General features: G+C 41.4%; 1 protein-coding gene across 1 annotated transcript in view; it reads right to left on the bottom strand.

Annotated features, from left to right (window-relative positions):
• The window catches only part of FEZ2 (fasciculation and elongation protein zeta 2), a 204408-nt gene that overhangs the window by 25518 nt on the left and 153801 nt on the right, over positions 1 to 25089 (bottom strand). The window contains exon 7 of the mRNA XM_029593827.1: positions 10698 to 10778. Coding sequence (XP_029449687.1) covers positions 10698 to 10778 — 81 coding nt within the window. The remainder of the gene's footprint in view (positions 1 to 10697; positions 10779 to 25089) is intronic.

The raw sequence follows: 25089 nt of genomic DNA, 5'->3' as shown, positions 1-25089 counted from the left end.
TATGTATACACAAATTTTCTATGCCCTATTTTACTGCAGCACTTAATACTGTGGACTCTTATTTATAAAATTAATTGTACTATAAAAAGTACATAGCATATTTTAATATTAAAAATTAATATTTTTCATGGAAAATGGTCCACGAAGTTGCAACATAAGCAGAATGTGCCAATGTTCACAGCGGTACAGTACCATCATAAATATACCCTATGTATAGTGTAGATATTGCAGCAATACCATATTGTTGCAAACACCAGAACATTAAAGTTAAAAAGCAATCATAAAAAAGAATAGCTCGGTGTCATTAAACACATCTCGATTTATAATATCCAAAAAGTATACCGTGCAGCAGGCCAAGACAGAAGATATCATAATTGCCATAAATCCTCACAGTTAATAAAAACTATTAACATGTTTATACTGCAAAAATAGTCTATCAGAGGTTTGCTCAATAACAAACCACCACAAGCATGGCACCTCTAACAAAGGCTCAGTTTTAAACAGTAACAATTTTCTGCATACTCCACCTCAGGCTGCAAATAAAAGTCCATCAACCTATTTTCTGCAATGGGACAAATTTGACTGCTTGAATTAGCAAGAGGCAGAGATTTCTAATCACACTAGGTCCTGGTGAAAAGAGCTGAAGGCCTTTGTAGAGCGCAATTTGGAGGGACTTACAAATTCTGTAATCTGTGTCCCTAACAGGGCCTAGCTGAAGTTACAAGGTGTCAAAAGTTTGCAAATCATCTGCCTCCCCAACCCAACCACTCTCCTCATGCACCACCAGAGAGAAGCTGCTATGGAGTCTGCAGTCAAAAATTGGAAGCTGCATTAGTGAATATATATTCTCTTTCCATATTATGAACACAGATACCAACATACACATAGGGGTAGATTTTCAAAAAGTATGTGCGCATACATGGACGTACGATTTTATAACATGCGGGTGCGCTGGCGCGCGCATGTTATAAAATTCCAGGTCAGCGCACGCAAGAGGGGTATAATTTTGCACATATGCAAGGTGATGCATCGGGGCCTTCCCCAGTTCCCTCCCAGTCCACTTCAATTAAGGAGCAGACTGGGAGGGAACTGCCCAACCCCCTACCCTAACTAACCTCCCTTCCCTTTCCCCTATCCTGCCCTCCCCCCTATCCCTTATCCTAGCTACCCCAATTTTTTATATTTTAACTTTTGCTCCTGCAAAGGAGCAGGAGCAATTTGCGTGCACCGGCACCCTGCTGGCGCATGATCCCCTAGCACAGCGGCAAATGGCCGCTGTACTGGGCACCTCTAGCCCCTCCCCACTCCAAAAACGACCCCTCAACCTGCCCCGCGTTTATGCACATTCCGGCCTTTACACTGGTGGTCAGGCCTTTCTGAAAACAGGCTCGGCGCGCGTGTGGCTTTTTGAAAATCTGCCCTATAGTGTATACATACACACAAACTATGCAAACCTACAGATAATTCTAAGCTTTTAGGAAATGTATGCATATTGTAGACTGCTGCTAAAGCCTGGATTTTTTTGATATTGATATTCCATGGCCCATTAGGTTCTAAAAGTAACAACCAAAGGGAAATGGTACTTGCTATGTGAGTTTTGGGCATTATGATCTCACTATCAATTAGATGGGGAACCTCTGGGTCACTAGTTTCCTGCTATAACCAAGGTATCAGGTTCATCAATAGAATATAGCTACATGGAAAAGAATAGGCTATATTTCTATAAAAATGTGAGAATTATTTTCTTTTTAATCTTTATTCTGCCACACTTGTGACATCTATGATTCGCTTATGTATTGCATTGATATCAGAAGGATGCTAACAAAAACATTATTATAGATTGTATTTGTATGCTACATATATATATATTGATTTGTTCTATGTTTATTTTGTAATGCATTACGGACATTTGACTGTCCGCTCTGGTATTTCAAGGGAAAAACTGGTAATCAAGAACAAATAAATTATATCAATGTTATATGAACATCAAGCCTCTCAGAGTAAATGTAGTCATCTCAAATTAAAGCAGTTAATTCATATTCAGAGTGTCACACAAGTCCGTGGAAATTTGGCAGTGAGTCTCCTGCATGTCACAGGATTAGTATCTCCAAGGCAACCATGGGGTCCACATAATGATATAGCTTACTTTCCCCGCTTGAAGAGTCCCAATAACTATGCCATTCTCATGGTGATGCTGATATACAGAGCATACTGTGAAATCGTGTGAATGCAAGGTACCTGAGGGCAGCAAGCTAAGGAAAGTTGAAGAAAGATATGGGGAAAAGATGGCAGAGAGGCAGGATCATACAGAGAAAGGGATAAGAGGAAGAAATGCATGAAATTGAGAGAACAGAGACAAAGCTAAAAAAAAAAATTTGAGAAACTGGACACTGTAAGAATATGCATTGGTCTAACATGCGGCTTGCACAGATACTCATGGATTTGTCAAAATATGATCACATAAGGCCATTAGTAAGTGAACTGCACTGGCTACCGATCAAATACAAATACAAATCGTGTTCTTAAAGAAAAGATTCAGTGCTATATACCAGCACATTTATTACGTTCTGAGGGAAAAAGGTTGTTACAAGTGCCCTCTAATTGTGTTTTTAAGCATCAGTTTGCACGTGCAAGGCCATTTTCTTTTATTTCGCCATTATGGAATGAGTTCCATTGCAGCTATGGGAGGAGAGGGATATTAAGGCATTCAGAAAGGGGGTTAAGCCAATTTTGTTCAAGGAAACATTAGGATGAAGAGATGAACCTATTTAATTGTTTAACCAACTTTGGCCTGGATTTATCAAAATGCATTAAATATCGCAAGCGATAGGAAAAGGGGTGTGTTTCATGGTAATAGGCTTTTAATCGCAAAGTGCACTATCTTGGCGGTTCACATAGGTAATACCGCAGACTGATAACTTTTTTGCACTTTGCTGTAAGTACCACAATTGGTGTAACTCCTACCTGAGAGAGAGAGGGAGAGAGAGAGAGAGAGAGACGGACGGACTAGCTATAAGGGCCTCATACTAGGTAGGTATTTATACCTCTATAGGAGGCCCACCTAGCTACTCGAGGTGAGGTTTAGGTATTAGTGTAGGGGTTAGGGGCCACTTTGACATGCAGAGTGCGACATACGAACAGAACAGTACACTCTTGTGAAGATTTGATGACCTTCAGAGTGAGGAAACTCACCCAAAGATGAGATTTGTGCAATGTTGTCTCAACCTAGCTTGGTGGACACTCTACCTGGGTAACATCAAGCTAGGTTGAGAGAACACTGCACAAATCTCATTTTTGGGTGAGTTTCCACACTCTGAAGGTCATCAAATCTTCACAAGAGTGCACTGTTCTGTTCGTACGTCACATGCTGCATGTCAAAGTGGTCCCTAAACCCTACACTAATACCTAAACCTCTCCTTGACTAGCTAGGTGGGCCTCCTATAGAGGTATAAATACCACCTAGTATGAGGGCATTAAAGCTAGGTTCATATTCTCTCTCTCTCTCTGAAAATGCCCTAGCAGCTTAAAATACTGAAAACGCTATTTACGAAGACATCGCAAAGTACGATAAAGCCGTATCGCACGGCTTAATGCAAATGAAAAAGTCATATCGCACGTTAAAACCGTGCGATATGACTTCGCAAATTGCGAAGCCAGCCCACTTGGCCAGAAATTCCGCCCCAATCTCCTCCCCTTTTCCTAATTTGCATTGCACCATGTGTCATGGTGTTTTCGCATGCGAGAACGCCTTAACGCATGCGAAAACGCCATATAGCACTTTGATAAATGACCCCCTTTGTTAGTTCTGTATGTCTGCAATATGTGTGTTTTGAGATATGAGATTTTATTGTATTCATGTTCTTTGTTTTTATTATGTGATCCGCTCTGAATGCTTATGTGCAAGGAAAATGCAGAAAGCAAAATTGCTTACCTTGTAATAGGTGTTATCCCAGGACAGCAGGATGTAGTCCTCACATATGGGTGACGTCATTCACGGAGCCCTTAAGCGGGAAAAACTTCTGGCAAGTTTCTAGAAGCTTTTAACTGGCTGCCTGAGGCTACTGAGCATGCCCGGCATGCCATGATATTCCCTGCCACAGGGGTCTCACTCCAGACTTGTATGTAGCAATAAGCGTTAGCAAATGTAAAATAATAAAGTCCGAGGCCCAACTCCGCGGGGTGGCGGGTGGGTTCCGTGAGGACTACATCCTGCTGTCCTGGGATAACACCTATTACAAGGTAAGCAATTTTGCTTTATCCCAGGACAAGCAGGATGCTAGTCCTCACATATGGGTGATTAGCAAGCTAGAGGCTGAGTCATTGTCCATGCAGGTAACCGGAATGCCTTGTTGAAGAAATGAGTCAGCCGAAGATCACAGCAGATTGGATGTAGAAGGAGTTGGGATTAAACTGGAAACAAGTTCTTTAAGACAGATTGTCCGTAGGCTGAATCCTGTCGTCCTTCCTTGTCCAAACAGTAATGAGCTGCAAAGGTGTGAAGGGAACTCCATGTTGCTGCTTTACAAATGTCACTGATTGGCACTGAACGAAAATGTGCTACTGAGGTTGACATTGCTCTTACTAAATGTGCCTTTACTCGCCCTTGGAGAGGAAGGCCTGCTTTTTCATAGCAAAATTGTATGCAATCTGCTAACCAATTGGATAGAGTATGTTTTCCCACTGCTTTAACTGGCTTATTTGGGTCATAAGAGACAAAAAGCTGATTGGATTTTCTGAGGGACGTAGTGCGATTTAAATAAAAGACAACGCACGTTTACAGTCCAAAGTGTGTAGAGCTCTTTCAACTTGGTGAGAGTGAGGCCTTGGAAAGAATGTGGGTAAAACTATTGTTTAAGTGGAATTCCGTAACTACCTTAGGAAGGAATTTTGGGTGTGTTTGGAGAACCACTCTGTCATGGAGAAACTGTATAAGGTTCATATGTGACAAGTGCTTGTAACTCACTAACCCTTCTAGCTGATGTGATGGCTATGAGGAAAATAGTTTTCCATGTGAGAAATTTAAGTTCACAGGAATCTATGGGTTTGAAAGGAGAACGCATTAATCCCGTTAAAACCAGATTCAGGTCCCATTGTGTAGCTGGAGGCCGAATTGGTGGTTTAAGGTGAGTTAGACCTCTCATAAATCTACTGATGAGAGGTTGTGTGGATATAGGTGCATCTCCTATCTTGTGATGATAAGCGGAGATTGCGCTCAAATGCACTCTGATTGACGATGTCTGAAGACCAGAGTCTGAAAGATGGTACAAATAGTCTAGAAGAGAAGTAGTGGGGCAAGTGAAAGGATCAATATTGTTTTGCTTGCACCAGAAAGTAAACCGTTTCCACTTGAAAGAGTAATTCCTTCGTGTGGAAGGTTTGCGTGAAGCTATAAGCACTTGAGAAACATTAGTTGAGAGATTAAGAGATTGTAGGATTAAGCTTTCAACATCCATGCAGTCAGGGATAGGGATTGAAGGTTGGGGTGGCGCAACCGACCCTGATCCTGAGTGATGAGATTGGGAGCTACTCCCAGGTGTATTGGATCCTTGAATGACAGGTCTAGCAGTGTGGGAAACCATACTTGTCGAGGCCAATATGGGGCTATGAGTATGATGGACCCCTTGTCCTGTTGTAGCTTCACCAACATCTTGGTGATAAGCGGTATTGGAGGATATGCATATAGTAGGCCTGAGTTCCAAGGGCGAGCAAAGGCGTCCTTGGCTGGTTGGTTCTTCTGTTTGTGCAGAGAACAGGTGTCCACCTTGTGGTTCTGATGCAACGCAAAGAGGTCTGTTGTTGGTTGTCCCCAACGTTGGAATATTTTGGTCGCAATGGAAGGATTTAGAGACCATTCGTGTGGTTGGAACTGGCGACTGAGCCGGTCTGCTAGTTCATTTTGAATCCCTGCTAGATAAGTGGCCTGTAGGAACATTGAGTGGTTCAAGGCCCAGTCCCAAATTTGTGCCGCTTCCTGACAGAGGAGATACGAGCCCGTACCTCCCTGTTTGTTGATGTACCACATGGCTACAGTACTGTCTGTCTGGATTAGCACAGTCTTGTGTGAAAGGCAGTCTTTGAACGCATGCAGCGCATAACGTATAGCTCGAAGTTCCAGAAAATTGATTTGATATGTGGCTTCGAGTTTTGTCCAAGTTCCTTGGGTTTGAAGAGCGTTTACATGAGCTCCCCATCCCAAGGTGGATGCATCTGTGGTTAATGTTATCTGAGGGATCGGTTTCTGGAAGGGTAGGCCCTTGCGCAAATTGTTCTTGATTGTCCACCATTGTAGCGAGGAGCGTAGTTGGTGGGTTACTTGGATTTGATAATGTAGTGGTTGTATGGCTTGGATCCACTGTGATCGAAGAGTCCATTGGGTTAGTCGCATGGCAAGTCGTGCCATAGGAGTGACATGAACCGTTGAAGCCATGTGGCCTAGTAAGATTAGAAACTGATGAGCTGTCACTTGTGGTTGTATGGACACGGAGTACGCCAACTGGGACAGCGTTTGTGCACGGTCTTCTGGAAGAAAAGCTTGTGCAAGGTTTGTGTTTAATTCTGCCCCTATATATTGGAGTACATGAGACGGGTGCAGGTGGGATTTTTGATAATTTATGAGAAATCCCAGTTTGTGAAGTAACTGTATTGTGTAATGTAGAGAAGTTAGTGCTCCTTGTTGTGACTGACTTTTTATTAGCCAATCGTCGAGATAAGGAAACACATGAACACCTTGTTTGCGCAAATGTCCTGCTATCACTGCTAGGCATTTGGTGAATACTCTTGGAGCTGAGGCTAGGCCGAATGGCAAGACTCTGTATTGGAAATGCTGATGTCCTACCTTGAATCTGAGGTACTTGCGATGAGGTGGGAATATTGGAATGTGAGTGTATGCATCTTGAAGATCCAGAGAACAAAGCCAATCCCCTTTTTGTATGAGTGGAAGCATGGTGCCTAAGGACACCATCCTGAACTTTTCTTTTCTTAGAAATTTGTTGAGATTTCTGAGATCTAGAATGGGACGTAGGCCTCCGGTTTTCTTTGGAATGAGGAAATACCGGGAATAGAATCCTCTTCCCTTCTGAGTGTGTGGTACGTGTTCCACAGCTTTTGCTTTCAGAAGAGCAGATAATTCTGTTTGTAATTGAGGAATGTGTTGGAGATAGGAGTTTTCTGGTGGAAACTCCTGAGGGAGAGATGTGAAGTCTAGGCGGTAACCTTAGTGAACGATGGACAAGACCCAGTGATCTGTTGTAATGTTTGCCCATTCTGTGTAAAATTGGGAAATTCTCCCTCCAACTGGCAATTCGGGATAAGGATTGGGTAGTTGGCTCTGTACTCTGGGATGACTTTCAAAACCCCGAAGTAGAAGCCGTTTGAGGCGGAGGCTGTGGCCTTGGAGCTCGTTGTTGTCTTTGCTGTGGACGTTGTTGAGTCCTTGGAGGCCGTGATCTAGAGGCCTGAGGATAATATCTCCTTGGTCTGTAGAAAGGACGCTTTGTGTCCCTACGTGGCGGCCTGCGGGTTGGATGAGTTGTAGTGTCATGTGACAAAGTGGAGAGCTGCTTCAAGGTTTCTGAGTGTTCTCGAAGCTGTGCCACAGCATCTTGCACCTTTGTGCCAAACAAATTATCACCTTGGCACGGTAAGTCCACCAATTTGTCCTGGACTTCAGGACGTAAATCCGAAGCCTTCAGCCAGGCCCATCTTCTTGCACTGATGCCAGATGCCGCAGTTCTTGATGAGGTTTCGAAAGCATCATACGCTGCTAGATGCCGCAGTTCTTGATGAGGTTTCGAAAGCATCATACGCTGCTCTTACCTCGTGCTTTCCAGTATCTAGGCCTTTCTGTACAATTTGCTGTGCTGCCTCTTGTTGTTGCTGAGGCAGGGATGGGAGAAATTCTTCTATTTGTTTCCAGAGAAATATAAAGCTGATATGCAGCAATCTTAGAGTTCAGCATAGCTCCCTGGTAAATTTTCCTTCCCATGAGGTCTAAAAATCTGTTATCCTTCCCAGGAGGGATAGAGGCATGTGTTCTGGATCTGCGTGACTTCTTTTGAGCAGATTCTACAACTAGGGAGTTGTGCGGGAGTTGAGGTTTTTCAAAACCTGGGGCTGCTTGCACCAGATACGTAGAATCTATTCTCCTGTTTACTCCAGGGGTTGTGCAAGGGTGTTCCCAAATTCTTTGCTGAAGTTGTAACAGTACTTCATGCACTGGGATGGCCAAATTATGTTTTGGAGGATCTACAAATTGTAGTATCTCCAACGTCTGTTGTCGTTCATCCTTTTCGGCTTGGAGCTGAAATGGGATGGATTCTGACAACTCCTGAATAAAAGAGGAAAATGACAGGTCCTCTGGAGGGGACTGCTTCTTAGCCTGAGGCGGAGTATTCTCAGATAAAAAATCTTCTGAGGAATGCTCGGATTGTGTGTCTGACCATGTGTCTGATGTAGGTTGGTACTGATGAGGTTCCAGCCTTTTAGATGGGGAAACTCCAGATGGTCCTTGCAAGGGATCTTGAATATCTGGTGAACCATCACTGCCTTCACCTTCCATTTCTTCTTCTTCAGGTTCTGTAGGTAAAGATGCTAAAAGGTCTTGATACCTTTTAGTGAGTATTGCATGTAATCTTCTCTCAGAAGAGGCTTCTGGAGCTGGCATGGAAGTATGTTTATATTTTCCTGATGCCTTCTTTGATGAAGGAATTTTTCCTTGTACAGGGGCTCTAGTTGGAGCTAGAGTGTATTGAGGCATCGACTGGGAAGTAGTTGGAATCGATGAAGTCAGGAATGAAAACATGGAAATAGGAACCATAGATGAAATGGGCCTAGAAGCCATTGTGGACATCGAGGTTTGTGAAATAATCGATGCCATCAATGGCTCCGGCATCGTGAATGGTACTGGCATCGCAGAGGTAGAGTATGGCATCGAGGAAGTCACTGCGTATATCTGTGACGATGGTATCGGCTGAGTAGTCGGCATCGCTGTTGAAAAGCTCGGCAAGTCCGCCCGCATCGACAGGGCTGTTTCCATAGGCGCTGTAGTCGGTATCGGCATCGAAATCGATGTCGGCATCGACTGGACAGTCGGCATCGACCCGGTGGTCGGCATCGACACAGGGGTCGGCATCGGCGATGACGCCGGTATCTTCTCCTTCAGGGCATCGGTGACTATCTGCTTAATCAATGCGGTTAAGTCTGTAACCGATGTCGATGGCATCGATTCCTGTCCGGATGTTACGGAGGTCGATGATATTTTTTGTCTTTTAGGTACCGGTTCCTCAGGCGGTGGTAATAGAGGAATTGAATGGTGCCGTCGGTGTTTGTGTTTTGGACGAACATCAGATACCGACTTTGTCGATGACGCGGAGGGTGTTGGCGAGGAGGCATCCCCCGAACCCTCTGGAATCCTTTTCTTTATTAATATCTTTTTTGTTATGCCAACCGGTGAGGATTTCGTGGAAGTCGTCGGCGATGGCGCTGTCTGAATTTGAAAAATTTGAGCCATCTTCTCATGACGAAGCTTCCTACCTTTCACCGTCATTTCTTGGCATTGGGCGCAAGCCGCGATGTCATGGTCTCCACCAAGACAGCGAACGCACTCGACATGTGGGTCCGTAATCGACATAGTCCGGTTGCAGGCCGGACATTTTTTGAAGCCCGAAGTTTTTTCAGTCGACATCCGTCGATGAATCCGGTCTTTCTTTTTGGCAAAAAAACGTATGGTGTTTGTCACCAGCCGGTGACAAATCGAGTGAGACCCGTAAAGGGCGAAATTAGTTATAAAACTTTTTTAGTAGTGAGGTAACTCACAGGGCTCCTATGAACCGCGATGCAGTCAGCAGCGTGGAAAAAAAGAAGACTGGAGTGAGACCCCTGTGGCAGGGAATATCATGGCATGCTGGGCATGCTCAGTAGCCTCAGGCAGCCAGTTAAAAGCTTCTAGAAACTTGCCAGAAGTTTTTCCCGCTTAAGGGCTCCGTGAATGACGTCACCCATATGTGAGGACTAGCATCCTGCTTGTCCTGGGATAATATAAGATTTTAATAAACAAGAAAACACAGAAATAAAGGTTAACAAATAACTAACTTATTATCTTTATATTTTTTGTTGGTTTGTTGATTTCTGTGCATTCAAGTGGACTAACATGACAACTTCAATATTTTAAGAAAGAGAAAGGAGAGACTAGATAAAGCAAAGAAACAGGTAAATAGTGAGAAACTGAACATTTAAAACAGGACAAAGGTTAGGAAAATATTTCATTTTGGTTTGCAGTACAGTGTTAATGTTACATTTCTGAAGATGTCATGCTTTAACTTAGGTTTTTGGGTTGTTGTTTTTTTTAAACACGGCACCCCTTGAAATTTTTCTGAAAATTAATCCTGTGTATTTGATGAAATTAAACAAAAATCAGATAGACCATCTTGGATATAAAATATTCAAAAGGTAAACTGCCTGGTTAGGAGAAGCTCCCGGTTGGAAAAGATATATTTTACAGGATAAAGGAAGACTTTTCAATCCTAGTGTTTGGATGAGGCAAAGAAGATGAGCTTACACTATCCAATTACCAGGCAAACTAAACTGAGCACAAACTGGAATATCTAGAAATATCATACCTGAGGACTGGAGTTGGGAAACAGTGACACAGAAACTACAGACACAGAGAAAAGGAAAAGGAGAAAGGAAAAACCAAGCACCTGTTTCTCTCCACCTGAGTTCCCAAACGTGTGGCGGAAACCATTCTGAATGACATTTGAGATTCCTTCCATGCTGAAGCGCTAAAAGCAGCAATAAAATCACAAGGAATAGAGAAAGAAATGCAAAGGCTATTAGTAAGCACTTACCAAGAAAACGGTGTTAGTAATGTGTAAAAGGAATACAGAACAGATTATGTTAAACTTTTCACATTTGAATTTTGAACAAATCTGCTTGTAGTTTAAAAAAAAAAAAGTCAGGAAGAGGCATAGTATATTATGGCTGTTTGAGGAAGAAGTACATAATATCTAAAGATTGATAGTACAGACTCATCTGCTGTATATGTCAAGTCACATTTTATTAATTTTTGCTCATCTTTTATTCAGCCTGAAGCCTCTATTGCCACACAAACACTTTCATCATCTCTGGTTTAGGTCCCACAGGGTATCTATTAGAAACAATCCTATATTGCCTAGGAAAGAAATGTTTTATATCTTTTCCTTCAACATGTATGTGTTGAAAGAGACTTGTATCAATTTCCTGCCCACCACCAATTTAAATATGTCCACAAAGTCTGCTTCACTCTGTACCTATCTTGTTAGTAATAATATAATACAAGCATTTTGCTCTTGGCTCCATCACAGCCTGCGTTTGATCCTAAGTCCTAAAGCTATGTATTCGAACTCGCTAACTGAAAACATTTCCTACTCATAGAATCTGAAACTAGATGAAACAAGACACAATTCTTAGTTACTTCTGATACATAGTTTTTAATTTGTATTTATTTTTTTCCAGGATATGATTGAAAACTACTAAAATGTCTAAACATTATACCATAGTATGTGTCAGCAGATAAGGCCTATTTGGCTCTCAGTCTGCCCAGTTGCATCTGCTTCAATTACTCTAGCTCTAATCATCCTTTCTTGCCATTACAATTACACTCTATACTAAGATTGCTTGGATGTTAGCCTGGAAAAGGTTGCATCTTAGCATTTTTGCCATTAACTGAGAAGTGTAGCCGAGCCTTCTTGCCACCCATAAGGAATCTTACAATTCATTTTTGCTCTTCTATAATCTTATACCTCTATTCATAACCCATATTATGAATTTTCTGATTCACTGTATTTAAAGTTCAAGGTTCTTATTGAAAATATTGTTTTTTACGTTACGTTATGCTTTACACTCCTTGTTATTTGTAAACCGGGTTGATGTGATGCCTATCATGAAACTCGGTATAACAAAAACAATAAATAAATAAATAAATAAATAAATAAATATTCCCTTTTCTTCTCTCTCTCCCTTCCATGACTTTTCTTGCTGCTTTTTTCTCTTCAATCCTTGCATTGCAATCTTCTTGTTCCCTTTGCTCATCCACAATCTTTTGATCCCTTTTTCTATGCCCCGTCAGTAATACTAATATAGGAATAGGGTGCAGGTGTCAGGGAATCACATCTGTGTGTAATCTTTTTGACTCCTTGCACATACTTCAATGTTTCCTTCTTTCTTCTATCCTGTTCCATTCTCTTCCTTCGCCTTCTACCTTCCTGGCTCTCCTACCTTTCTCCACAAACCATTTCAAATTTCTTCTCCTTTCTCCCCACTTTCCTTTCAGATTTCTTTTCTCCCAACACTTCAGATTGTTCTTCCTTCCATCCCCACCTTTTCAGAGCTCTCACCTCACATCATCTCTCCCCTTCAAAGGTCTTAAGCCTCCTGATTCCCTCCCTCCATTTTTACACAGCTCTCTCCTCCTGCTTCCCTCTCTTTTACAGGATTTTTCTCCTCTCATCCCCCTTCCCCCATATTGGCATTGCCTCTATCCCCACCCCATACTGCCATTCTTAGGCTTGTTTGCAGCACTGTCTAGGCCAGTTGTGAGCACATGACTGTTCCTCCTCCCAATGTCTTAAAATTAATCACCTGCTTATTATGTAATGAGCACAATGGGCAACATGGCTACAAAGAGACATCAAGCGGGCAGACAAGATTATAGCGAACCAGGTGAGGGCAGCAGTAGTTCATGGCAGGCTGCAGGGCCTCATTGTCAGACTACACACCGAGACACCTCCTGCAATAGCTGCAAGGGTGGCGGAACAAAGACAGGATACTGGCAGTCAAAGTAGGGAATATGAGTATGGCATCAATACACATACACAAGGGGTGAAAGTCCCTACAAAAAATTGGTAGGAGGAAATAAGGGACCAGCTTATGAAACAGTCTGGGGCTCAGTAGCATATCAGCATGGGTAGCAGAAATAAGCTTTTACAAGATTATAATCAAGCCAAGTAAGACTGCAGGAGAAACTGAGGTATTAACAAACCTGTCTGCACATTGGTTGCTGAACAGTTTTACATTACTTTACATTTACCCTGAAGGAACTTTAAGTCTGCAAGAGAACATGAATTAGTTAAAAATAAATCAAATAAGAAGTTACAATTTGGTAGAGGAGTTGGCCCTTTCTTAAAAAGAACTATACAAACTTAGAGGATTTCACCATTTAGGAGAGGTCCCCAAGAAAGAAGCATACGAGGGCAGGTCGATATAACCACCTGTTCTACCCAGAAGATGGTTCCATTAATGATTTTTTTTTTTATCTAGCCTTATGCTTGTGTACACCAGTATAAAATATTTGGATCATGGGTCATTTGTTTTTATTCTAGGCCTGAAAGAGGGCAAAAGCAAATAAAAACAAGAAACTGAACTCATTACTTGAGAAAGCAGTAATGGGAATGAAGTGGAACCTGCTGATAGCCACATACTGGCAGAAGGCAAGGGAACAACCCATGCTGAATATTTTCACAATTTTTTTTTTTTAATATAAATTTATATTTTATTCAGAAACCACATGCAAACTCAAACATATACAATGGTTATCCATACTGGTGTTTCCAAATCTTTTCCCATAAGAATACATAAATTATGTACTACAAATGTATATTATATTGCTTACATGTGTATATATCCTCCTCAACAAAATTAACCACCCCCCTATACCCCCCACACACTGAAAGAAAAGTAATGCCCATTCTAAACTAACTCATCCAGCCAGATGATGCATGTCATAAGCCATGTAATGGAAAAGAAAAAAAAAAAAAGCTCAAAACACTGGATCCTATTCAAAACACAGGGTCTCATTCAAAAAGAAGGTAGGGAATGGCTCCCATATAGCACTCTTTGAAAATGGCTTCACAACTCTAAATGCTTGGAAAATGTATCCCTTCATAAAGCAGTGAGCTTCTCCAGATATTGTGTCCGTTTAAACTTGGTCATAAGTAGGGAAAAGTGGTAGCCCACTCTTCCTCCACCAAGAGTCCACCAGAAGCTTGCTGCAGTAGCCAACAGATGCTAATTTGTTTTGCAAGGAGGCATAACATCAACAGGCATATTAAGTAGGAACAATCAAGGAGCCAAGGGAATCTGTTTGTCCATCATAGTATTCAAAAACTTACATTTTCTCAAAATAGTTGTATCACCAAGCAAGTCCGCCAAAGTTGAAAAAAATCTCCAGTGCACCCACAATTTCTCCAACATAAGGGGCCGGATGCAATACAGTGCGCTCACACGAGTGCACTGTTTAACCTGCTGTCAGACACGGGTTAAATAGGTGCTAATCCACCCCCTAATGCAATAGGGGGATTATCGCCTATTTAACGCGCGTCTGCGGAGTGAATGAGATAGCGCTCATCACATGCAAATGCATGAGAATGAGGCTATTACTCATTCACTCCGCATTAAAAAAAAATAAATGTGCGTCTTATCACTCAGATATTTTCACCTGCCTGGAGCAGGCGTTAATAGCTGAGCGCATGTAAAAGAAGTACAGAAAAGCAGAAAATACTGCTTTTCTGTACTTCCTTCAGTAAAAAACAAATAAAAAAAACCCTCGGCAGACCGCCGAGTTATGAAGACCGACGCTGGTAAACTCGGCATCGGTTTTCATAACTGGCCATCTGCCAGTAATGAAAACGGACGCCGATAAACTCGGGTAAGAAAACTGGGTAAAAAAGAATCCTCCCACCCCTACTTTTTCCATTAATTTAATTAAAAAGTGCCAACAGAGAGATTCCAATAAAAGCAAAAGTAGTCCATGTGCCTATAAGTAAAGAATCACCTGAGCTAAAGGATTCCAAATTATCCCTATCAATTGAAAAGTAGGTTGTCAATACAAACAAAAAACACACTTTTGAAATGTCTGTATGTCAATGTCAGATGTCTAAGTAGTAAGATGAGAGAATTGGAATGTATAGCAGTGAATGATGAGATAGAATAATTGGCATCTCAGAGACCTGGTTTAAAGGAGGATAACCAATTGGACAGTGCTATATCAGGGTACAAATTATATCGCAATGATAGGGAGGCTCAACTTGGTGGGGGTGTGGCACTTTATGTCCAGGAGGGCATAGAGTCCAACAGGATAAAGATCATACAAGAGATTAAATGCTCAGTAGAATCTATATGGGTTGAAATCCCATGTGTTGGGTAAGAGTATAGTGATAGGAGTTTACTGCCGTCCACCCAGCCAAAATAATCAGATGATGAAATGCTAAGAGAAATCAGGAAGCTAACCAATTTGGCAATGCAGTAATAATGGGATATTTCAATTACCGTTGTGTGACTTCAAACAAGACACCAACCGGTCTTCTAATCATTCACCTTCATCATACTTTAATGCTTCAAAAAATATATTTTTTTATATAATTTTTATATTTTCTTAAAATAGTCCTCCATCCTAAAAACGATGTTAACGGATAGACTCTTCAAATTCAAGTATAATATGGCCCAACATGGCCAGTGTTTTGCTTAAAAAAGCTTCTTCAGGGGCATACGGAAATCGTGGACACAGTCTTTATCCATTTAAAGAGGACTGTACGTCTCAAATATCACAGCATGGAACCTGAGGAGGAACTGAAGCCGAGGCTCGTGTCTCTTTAAATTCTCAACTCCCACATGATGTCATCAAATACGTAACATAGCATGGAACTTGTCTTTCTAACTTTCGTTTACCAAATGAAACATTGAAGACTCTTCTCCTCGTCCATCCTTTGCGTGCATCCTTCTCCTCGTCCATCCTTTGCATCCTCGCCCATCCACGCAAAGGATGGACGAGGAGAAGAGTCTTCAACGTTTCATTTGGTAAAAGAAAGTTAGAAAGACGAGTTCCATGCTATGTTACGTATTTGATGACATCATGTGGGAGTTGAGAATTTAAAGAGACACGAGCCTCGGCTTCAGTTCCTCCTCAGGTTCCATGCTGTGATATTTGAGACGTACGGTCTTCTTTAAATGGATAAAGACTGTGTCCACGATTTCCGTATGCCCCTGAAGAAGCTTTTTTAAGTGAAACACTGGCTGTGTTGGGCCATATTATACTTGAATTTAAAGAGTCTATCCATTAACATCGTTTTTAGGATGGAGGACTATTTTTAAAAAAATTAAAAATTATACAAAAAAAAATATTTTTTGAAGCATTAAAGTATGAAGAAGGTGAATGATTAGAAGACTGGTTGGTCTCTTGTTTGAAGTCACACAACGTCAGGCTTGCTAACACCTTCTTAGGCTAATAATATTTCAATATTGCTTTGGGTTCCACATTTTTGTGTGTATATTTGGTCATTGTGGTCTACTATTGACTATTTTTTCGAGTTAGATTTCAATTACCCCAATATTGACTGGGCAAATATAACATCAGGACATGCTAGAGATGTAAAGCTCCTGGATGGAATAAAAGACTACTTCATAGAGCAATTTGTTAAGGAACAAACGAGGGAGGGAACTATTTTAGATTTAATTCTTAGTGGAAAGCAGGATTTGGTGAGGTAACGCTGGTGGAGCCACTTGGCAATAGTGATCATCATCACACTAATGACTGAAAGTGGGACAATATGTAAATCTAGAGCTCTAACACAAATTTCAATAGGGAAACTGATAAAAATGAGGAAAACAGACAAAAACTGAAAGCTAAAGCTGCAAAGGTTAAAAGTGTATAACAGGTATGGATATTGTTTAAAAATGCCATCTTTGATGCAGTCAAGACGTACACCACGCATTAAAAAAGGTGGAAAGAAGGCAAAACTATAACCAGCATGGTTAAAAGGTAAGGTGAAAGAGGCTATTTTAGCCAAAAAAAATCCTTCAAAAATTGGAAGAAGGATCCATCTGAAGAAAATAGGAAAAAGCATAAGCATTGTCAAGTTAAATGTAAACATTGATAAGACAGGCTAAGAAAGAATTTGAATTGAAGTTGGCCATAGAGGCAAAAACTAAAAAAACCCCCAAAACCCCCCCCCCTAAACTTTTTAAAATATATCAGAAGCAAGAAACCTGTGAGAGAGTTAGTTGGACCATTAGGTGACTGAGAGGTTAAAGGGGCTCTTAGGAAAGATAAGGACATTAAAGAAAGACTAAATGAATTATTTGCTTCTGTGTTTACTAATGAGGAGGTTGGGGAGATACCAGTTCCGGAGATGGTTTTCAAAGGTGATGAGTCAGATAACTGAACCAAATCACTATGAACCTAGAAGATGCAGTAGGCCAGAATGATAAACTAAAGAGTAGCAAAGACTAATCGGAGAAAATTCTTTTTCACTCAACGCACAATGAAACTCTGGAATTTGTTGCCAGAGGATGTAGTTAGTGCAGTCAGTATAGCTGGGTTCAAAAAAAAGGTTTGGATAAGTTCTTGGAGGAGAAGTCCATTAACGGCTATTAATCAAGTTTACTTAGGGAATAGCCAGTAGCCACTGCTATTAATTGCATCAGTAGCATGGGATCTTCTTAGTGGTTGGGTGATTGCCAGGTTCTTGTGGCCTGGTTTGGCCTCTGTTGGAAACAGGATACTGGGCTTGATGGACCCTTGGTCTGACCCAGCATGCAATTTCTTATGTTCTTAAATCATCTGGATTGGATGGTATGCACCCCAGTGTTCTGAAGGAACTAAAAAATGAAATTTCAGATCTATTTAAAATTTGTAATCTATCATTAAAATCATCCATTGTACCTGAAGACTGGAGGGTGGCCAATGTAACCCCAATATTTAATAAGGGCTCCAGTGATGATTCAGGAAACTATAGATTGGTGAGCCTGACTGCAGTGCCAGGAAAAATAGTGGAAATTATTGCAAAGATCAAAATCAAATAAAAAGACATAGCTTAATGGAACTCAGTCAGCATGGATTTATCCAAGGGAAGTCTTGCCTCAACAATTTGCTTCATTTTTTTTTTTTTAAAGGGGTTAATAAACATGTGGAGAGAGGTGCATTGGTAGATGTAGTATATTTGGATTTTCAAAAGGTGTTTTACAAAGTCCCTCATGAGAGGATTCTAAGAAAACTAAAAAGCCATGGGATAGGAGGCAATGTCCTTTCGTGGATTACAAACTGGTTAAAGGACAGGAAACAGAGAGTAGGTTTAAATGATCAATTTTCTCAGTGGAAAAGGGTTAACAGTGGTGTGCCTCAGGAATCTGTACTTGCACCGGTGCTTTTCAATATATTTATAAATGATCTGGAAAGGAATAATATATTATTCCTTTCCAGAGAGAGAGGTAATCAAATTTGCACATAATACAAAGTTATTCAGACTAATTAAATCACAAGTGGATTGAGATAAATTGCAGGAGGATCTTGCGAGACTGGAAGACTGGGCATTCAAATGGAAGATGAAATTTAATGTGGACAAGTGCAAGGTGATGCATATAGAGAAAAATAACCCATGCTGTATTTACACGATGTTAGGTTCCATATTAGAAGCTATCACCCAGGAAAAAGATCTAGGCATCATAATGGATAATACATTGAAATTGTGGACTCATTGTGCTGCGGCAGTCAAAAAAGCAAACAGAATGGGGCGGATTTTAAGAGCCCTGCTCGCCGGTGGGCCTATTTTACATAGGCCCACCGGCACGCACAGAGCCCCGGAACTCGCGTAAGTCCCGGGGTTTGGCGAGGGGGGCGTGTCGGGGGCGGGCCCGGTCGGCGCGGCGGCAGCGTTTTGGGGGCGGGTCCGGGGGCGTGGCCGCGCCCTCCGTACCCGCCCCCAGGTTGCGTCCCGGCGCGCTAGTGGCCCGCTGGCACGCGGGGATTTTCGTCTCCCTCCGGGAGGCGTAAATCCCCCGACAAAGGTAAGGATGGGGTTTAGACAGGGCCGGGCGGGTGGGTTAGGTAGGGGAAGGGAGGGCAAAAGAAAGTTTCCTCCGAGGCCGCTCCGAAATCGGAGCGGCCTCGGAGGGAACGGGGGTAGGCTGCGCGGCTCGGCGCGCGCCAGCTATACGTAATCGATAGCCTTGCGTGCGCCGATCCAGGATTTTAGCAGCTACGCGCGTATCTACTAAAATCCTGCGTACTTTTGCTTGCGCCTGATGCGCCAGCAAAAGTACACGAACGCGCCGTTTTTGAAAATCTACCCCAATATTAGGAATTATTAGGAAGGGAATGGTCAATAAAACGGAAAATGTCATAGTGCCTCTATCACTCCATGGTGAGAGCGCACCTTGAGTACTGTATGCCGTTCTGGTCGCCACATCTCCAAAAATATTATGGCGCACCATCACCCGACCCAGGGGCTGGTCCAGAGGCCTCGACCACGCCCCTGGGCCAGCCTCACACCCCGACATGCCTCCCGCCCTGCCCAGATATTCGCGCCGCCCACCCAATACGCCCCCAACACGCCCCCTTTGCGAAGCCCCGGGGCTTGCGCGCGCCGCCAAGCCTATGCAAAATAGACTCGGCGCGCGCAGGGGCCTTTTAAGAGGGTTACGCTCATAACCCTTTTAAAATCCGGCCCTCGATGCACAAGTAAGCTCTGGAATTTGTTGCCAGGGGAGGTGGTTAGTGTAGTTGGTGTAGCTGGTTTTAAAAAAGGTTTGGATAAACTACTAATCAAGCTGACTTAGGGAACAGCCACTGCTATTATTGGCATTAATAGCATGGGATCTACTTAATGTTTGGGTTCTTGCAACCTGGATTGGTCACTGTTGGAAACAGGATGATAGTCTTGATGGACCCTTGGTCTGACACAGTATGGCAACTTATGTTCTTACATTGTCTCTGTCAAATGCTTTTTCTGCATCTACAGCAAACACAGATGGAATACATTTACTCCTTGCCATGTGCTTTTTAGATTGTAGACCCACCATTTCTCATTTTAACTGCGTCACCACAGCCAATTGATCTTCTACAGTATTTTCTACCTTTTCCACACACTTGCCAAACTCCACCAAATCTGATTTCATCTCAGATACAGCCTCCCTAATATCCTTTTCAGAGGTTTAATATTGGACAGTCTTTCCTTAAACCATATTTGAAAATCCTCTTTAGAAGGCTCTTCTACCTTACTCCTGGTTGCAATATTCAAGACGGTGTTCAGGCCAGACATGCTCTCTGCATTTGCAGACTCTGTCAAGTCGCACAAGGCCCCAAAACGGGTACCGCTCTTTTCAAAAGAAAACTGTTTCAAGTCCATCCATTTTTTTCTCAAAGCCATAGTTCCTCTCTTCAAGCACAGACTGGCAATCTGAGTGTTATAATGCAGGTCTAAAAATTGCTGCAAAGTCTAAAACGGAGCATAGCACTCAAACGACTATCCCGAGAGGGTGACGTCACTTCCCCATCTCACAATCCTTTTAAGAGATGATGGGTGTTCCTTAAGGTATCACTCTGACCATTAAAATAAAAATAAATGTAAGACTGATAAAAAATGCAGTGGTCAAGGGCAATTTCAATCTAGTCTCATCATTCCAAGGCTAGTTTTGATGGGAATAAGAAACAAAGGGAATCGAGAGGAGCAGGAAAAAAGTGAATGGGGAAATGAGCAACTATGTTAGAATTCTGAATGAGGAGGAAATAAGGCAGAACAAGCTGATGGGGGCATACAAGGATCATTTTTGGGCAGATAGGATGCACCTTACAGATATAGGTCTTGGAAAATCTGCAGAAACTACACAGCATGTTTCATGCCACAAGCATCCAGTATAGAGTGGCTGAAACCTTTTACTGCAGAGTACAAATTATCTAAAAATATTGTACATGAGCTTTTGAAGCCACAGAGGTTCTTCTTTAGATGTCACATTAGAGGCATTATTCACATCTGAAGAGGGGATCTATGTGGTCTTGATAATTCATGTACAACATTTTTGGATGATACTTGCATTGATCCAATAAAAGCCATCATAGCAAGAAAAAATTCCAGTTTACTCTAGGAGCCATACAGCTACTAGATCACTGTGTTACATATTCCAGTCACTAAACAATTTGTTTTTTTTACTTTTGTTATATGGGTGGGGATTTTCTTGCATTAATCTTATTTTCTTTTTTCCTGATTTCCTCTTGTCTGTCTTCTCATAACTCCTTTTCCAAGGTCTCCTTTCCATGTCTTCATCACTTCCTCCCCTCCCATGATGTCTATAATTCTCTTTCATCTAATTTTCCTTAACTCCTCTTTTCTCTGTCTTTATATCTCTCCCTCACATCACCATTACTTCACCTTCTCTACTCTCACAACTGGATCTCATCTCTCCTTCTCATCTATCCTCTAGTTCTCCCTATCCCAACACTTCATGTCTCCAATTCTCCCCTCATCCTCCATCTCCCCCTCACTGGACTGCCCCGTCAATCTCCTGCCACTTGGCTCCCTTCTCTCCCAACTTCCTTTCCCCCTCATTTATTTTTTAAACAACTTATATTCTGTGCTTCCCAAAGATACCTTGTCCAAATCTGGATTATAAAATACACTTTCATCATTTTAAAACAAACTACATAAAAAAAAAAAAATCAAACAGAATACAATATAACTAATACCTATCCACACCCTTGTTTGAAAAGAAGTGTTTTCAATTTCTTTTTAAATGTCAAATAACCCCATTCTTCCTTTAAGATATCAGACTGAGTTTCACAGCTGCTGACCTATTAAAAAACAAAACAAAACAAAAAAACCCAACTTATTTCTGGTCATTTGTAATTGATAATCATTAAAATGTGGAACCGCAGAACATAAGAAATTACCATACTGCGTCAGACCAAAGGTCCATCAAGTCCAGCAATCTGTTTCCAACAGTGGCCAAATCAGGCTATAAGAACCTGACAAGTACCCAAACACTAAGAAGATCCCATGCTACTGATGCCAGTAATAGCAGAGGCCATTACCCAAGTCAACTTGATTAATAGCAGTTAATGGACTTCTCCTCCAAGAACTTATCCAAACCTTTTTTAAACCCAGCTATATTAACTGAACTAACCACATCCTCTGGCAACAAATTCTAGAGCTTAATTGTGCATTGAGTGAAAAATAATTTTCTCCTATTAGTTTTAAATGTGCTACTTGCTAACTTCATGGATTGCCCCTTAGTCCTATTATCTGAAAGTGTAAATAACCGATTTATATCTACCCGTTCTAGACCTCTCATGATTTTAAAGACCACTGTCATATTCCCCCTCAGCCGTGTCTTCTCCAAGCTGAACAGCCCTAACCTCTTTAGCCTTTCCTCATAGGGAAGCTGTTCCATCCCCTTTATCATTTTGGTCGCCCTTCTCTGTACCTTCTCCAGTGCAACTATATCTTTTTTGAGATGCGGTGACCAGAACTGTACACAGTACTCAAAGAGAAACTATGAGCGTACTTTTCAAAGATCATTGAGATAACTGGAAAATATTAATGCAACTTGACACAATATAAAGATCAGGGCAGCTGGTCAATACCTTCCATATGGGCTGAAGAGGCATCTAAAAAGAGAAAAGAAATTGAGCCATTTAGTCCAAGTTGCATCTGTGCCATGATGCGGAAGACTCAGCTTCAGATGTCAAAGAAGGAATGCAGGAAAATGAGGTCAGTGACTGAACTCCTTATATTAAGCAATTAATGGAGAGTTTAGCTGATAGGCTCTCCAAAAAGCTGAATTCTTGGCTGAGCATAATAGTTTACAAAGTTAGCTTAGTACAAAGGGTACAGGAGACTACAAATAAAATTGATGAGGCTGAATCCAGGATCATCGACTTAGAGATGTCACTTACCTCTGTCACTGCTTAGGTAGAGCAAATGGAGCCTTTAAATACAGCTCTGGTAGTTAAGATCAATGATTTGAAAAATCGGTCCCGATGCTGCACTATATGAGTGATTGGCCTCCCAGAGAAGCAGATTCTCTCAACTTCCAAGGAAGTAAAATCATGATCTTCCCAATTTTTCTACAGAGTTGCAGAAGAAGCATCAAGTGTTTCTTGGAGTGAAGAAAGATTTGCAGCATTTGAATCTCATATATGCAATATTGTACCCCACTAAGTTGAAGGTGTTTGCGGGTACGAAACCTTTACTTTTCAACATGATTGCAGCAGCAGAGAAACATAAGAGTACAAAATCTGCTCTGATCCTGAAGCATGGACAATGTTTTAGTTGTTCTGGAAGTCTAGCTCTGGAATTAAACAGGAGGACTTGCAAGCCTCTCTAATTCTCTAATTTCAAATCGCTGACTGCTTGGTTTACTATGGCCTCTGGCGGAAAACCTACCCACAAGTAATTGTATATACAGTGTATTTTTTTTATTTTTGCTTAAAAGGGGGCATATTTTGAAGGTCCCACGAACCTATTAGGACCTCTTCAGCACATGAGTAAAAGGCACCAAAACCATCTTTACAGTCGTGGGGGGGGGCAGCATTAAGATTCCTCAGGGGGTACCCTCCTTGGGATTGGCAGGGAGTTATGGCTTCACTAAGACTCTAGCTTTTTGTCCTACAACTTGGCTGCATGGAATTCTTCACTTTTGTATGAGTTTATGCATGATGAAGGGCAGAGTATTGGTGCCTTGCTCGGCCTGGAGGAGCGTGTGGATATATGCATAAACTGGTGTTTGGAATGTGCTGACATGGTCTTTGGGTGTGGTATCTGAGGATTTATTTATTTTTATCATCCTCTAATCAGACTTCTTAGGAATATATATTTCAAATGACTATATATTTTTTATATTCCATAATTGGTGGGGGTAGTCTGAGAGGGAGTTGTGGTGAATTGCAGTTCCAGTGACAAAGGGGATTGTGTGGGGGGATGTGCAAGCCTCATCCGGTACCAATGGATATCCCACCGGAGAGATCACTGGTCTGTGTGAGGGGTGGGAAGGAGTTTGGATGGGAGTTGTGGGTGGGTGGTTTATGGTTTATTTGGTTTTTTATACCGTCACACCAGTAAAACCCTTCACAACGATGTACAATCGTTTAAAAATCAAGGAAATACAATAATAGTATAAAAGAGTAATAATAGCTAAAATATCAAAGAAGGAAATAAAACATTGTCAATAGCTGTTAAAAATTAAGACTAAAAGTACTATATAATAAGATAGGATGCATATTCATAATACTAAAAATTGTGGAAGCACAGCTAAAATACAATAAATAAATAGACTAAATTATAGTTTCAAAATAAAGGCATAGTGTTGGTTAACCATTCTCTACATAAGCACATGTAAATAGCCACTTTTTGAGGTTGGATTTAAAATTCTGTGTGTCTGTTTGCAGCTGTATTTGTGTGGTCAGCGTGTTCCAAAACTTTGGACCTGCAATTGAGATTGCCCTCTCATACTTTGTTAAGCCTTGCTGTCTTTATTGTGGGTATCGTTAATAGACCTTTGTTGGCAGACCTGAGATTTTTTTGTGGGATATGCAACCGAATTGCCGCGTTAAGCTATTCAGTCTTAGTTCCATGAATTATATTATGTAGAATGCAGGCAATTTTGTATTGTATGCAGTAGTTTATAGGGAGCCAGTGTAATGAGACTAAGAGGGGGGAAATATGGTCACATTTTCTGACCCCGGTCAGGACCCTTGCAGTGGCATTCTGTAGTACTTGAAGAGGTCTTGTTGTACTATGTGGCAGACCAAGTAACAGGGCATTACAGTAGTCGATATTTGAGAATATCAGGAACTGTAGAACTAGTCTTTGGGTTCCAATAAAGGTTTCAGTCTTCTCAGAGTTAGGAGTTTAAAGCAGCCGTCCTTCAATTTTGAGGTGATATGTTTTTTTAAACCTAGCTTGGTGTCAAGTGTAACTCCCAAATCCCTTGCAAATAGTGATGGTTTTATCTTAATATTGTTGTCGAAAGATAGAGGGGGAATATCATTATTCATGCACTTTCATTCTAACAGCAGTATCTCTGTTTTCTCTGTGTTTAAGACTAGTTTCATGTGTTTTAACAATTGTTTAATAGCATTTAAGTAAACTACTATAGTTTTAAAAGACTGCTCTATTGAAATATCAATGGGTACAAGAAACTAAGTCATCAGCATAAATGTAAAAAATGTAATCCTAAACCAGAGAGAAAATGGCAAACTGGCAGAAGATATACCGGTATGTTAAAAGTGTGGCCAAAAGTGTGGATCCCTGTGGTACTCCAGTTTCAAGAGGTATCTTGTTAGATATT

The sequence above is a fragment of the Rhinatrema bivittatum genome, chromosome 3 (assembly GCF_901001135.1).
Source record: "Rhinatrema bivittatum chromosome 3, aRhiBiv1.1, whole genome shotgun sequence".
NCBI classification, from domain to species: Eukaryota; Metazoa; Chordata; class Amphibia; order Gymnophiona; family Rhinatrematidae; genus Rhinatrema; species Rhinatrema bivittatum.
Note: the sequence above shows the minus strand (reverse complement) of the source record. Positions and strands in the feature narration are given on the sequence as shown.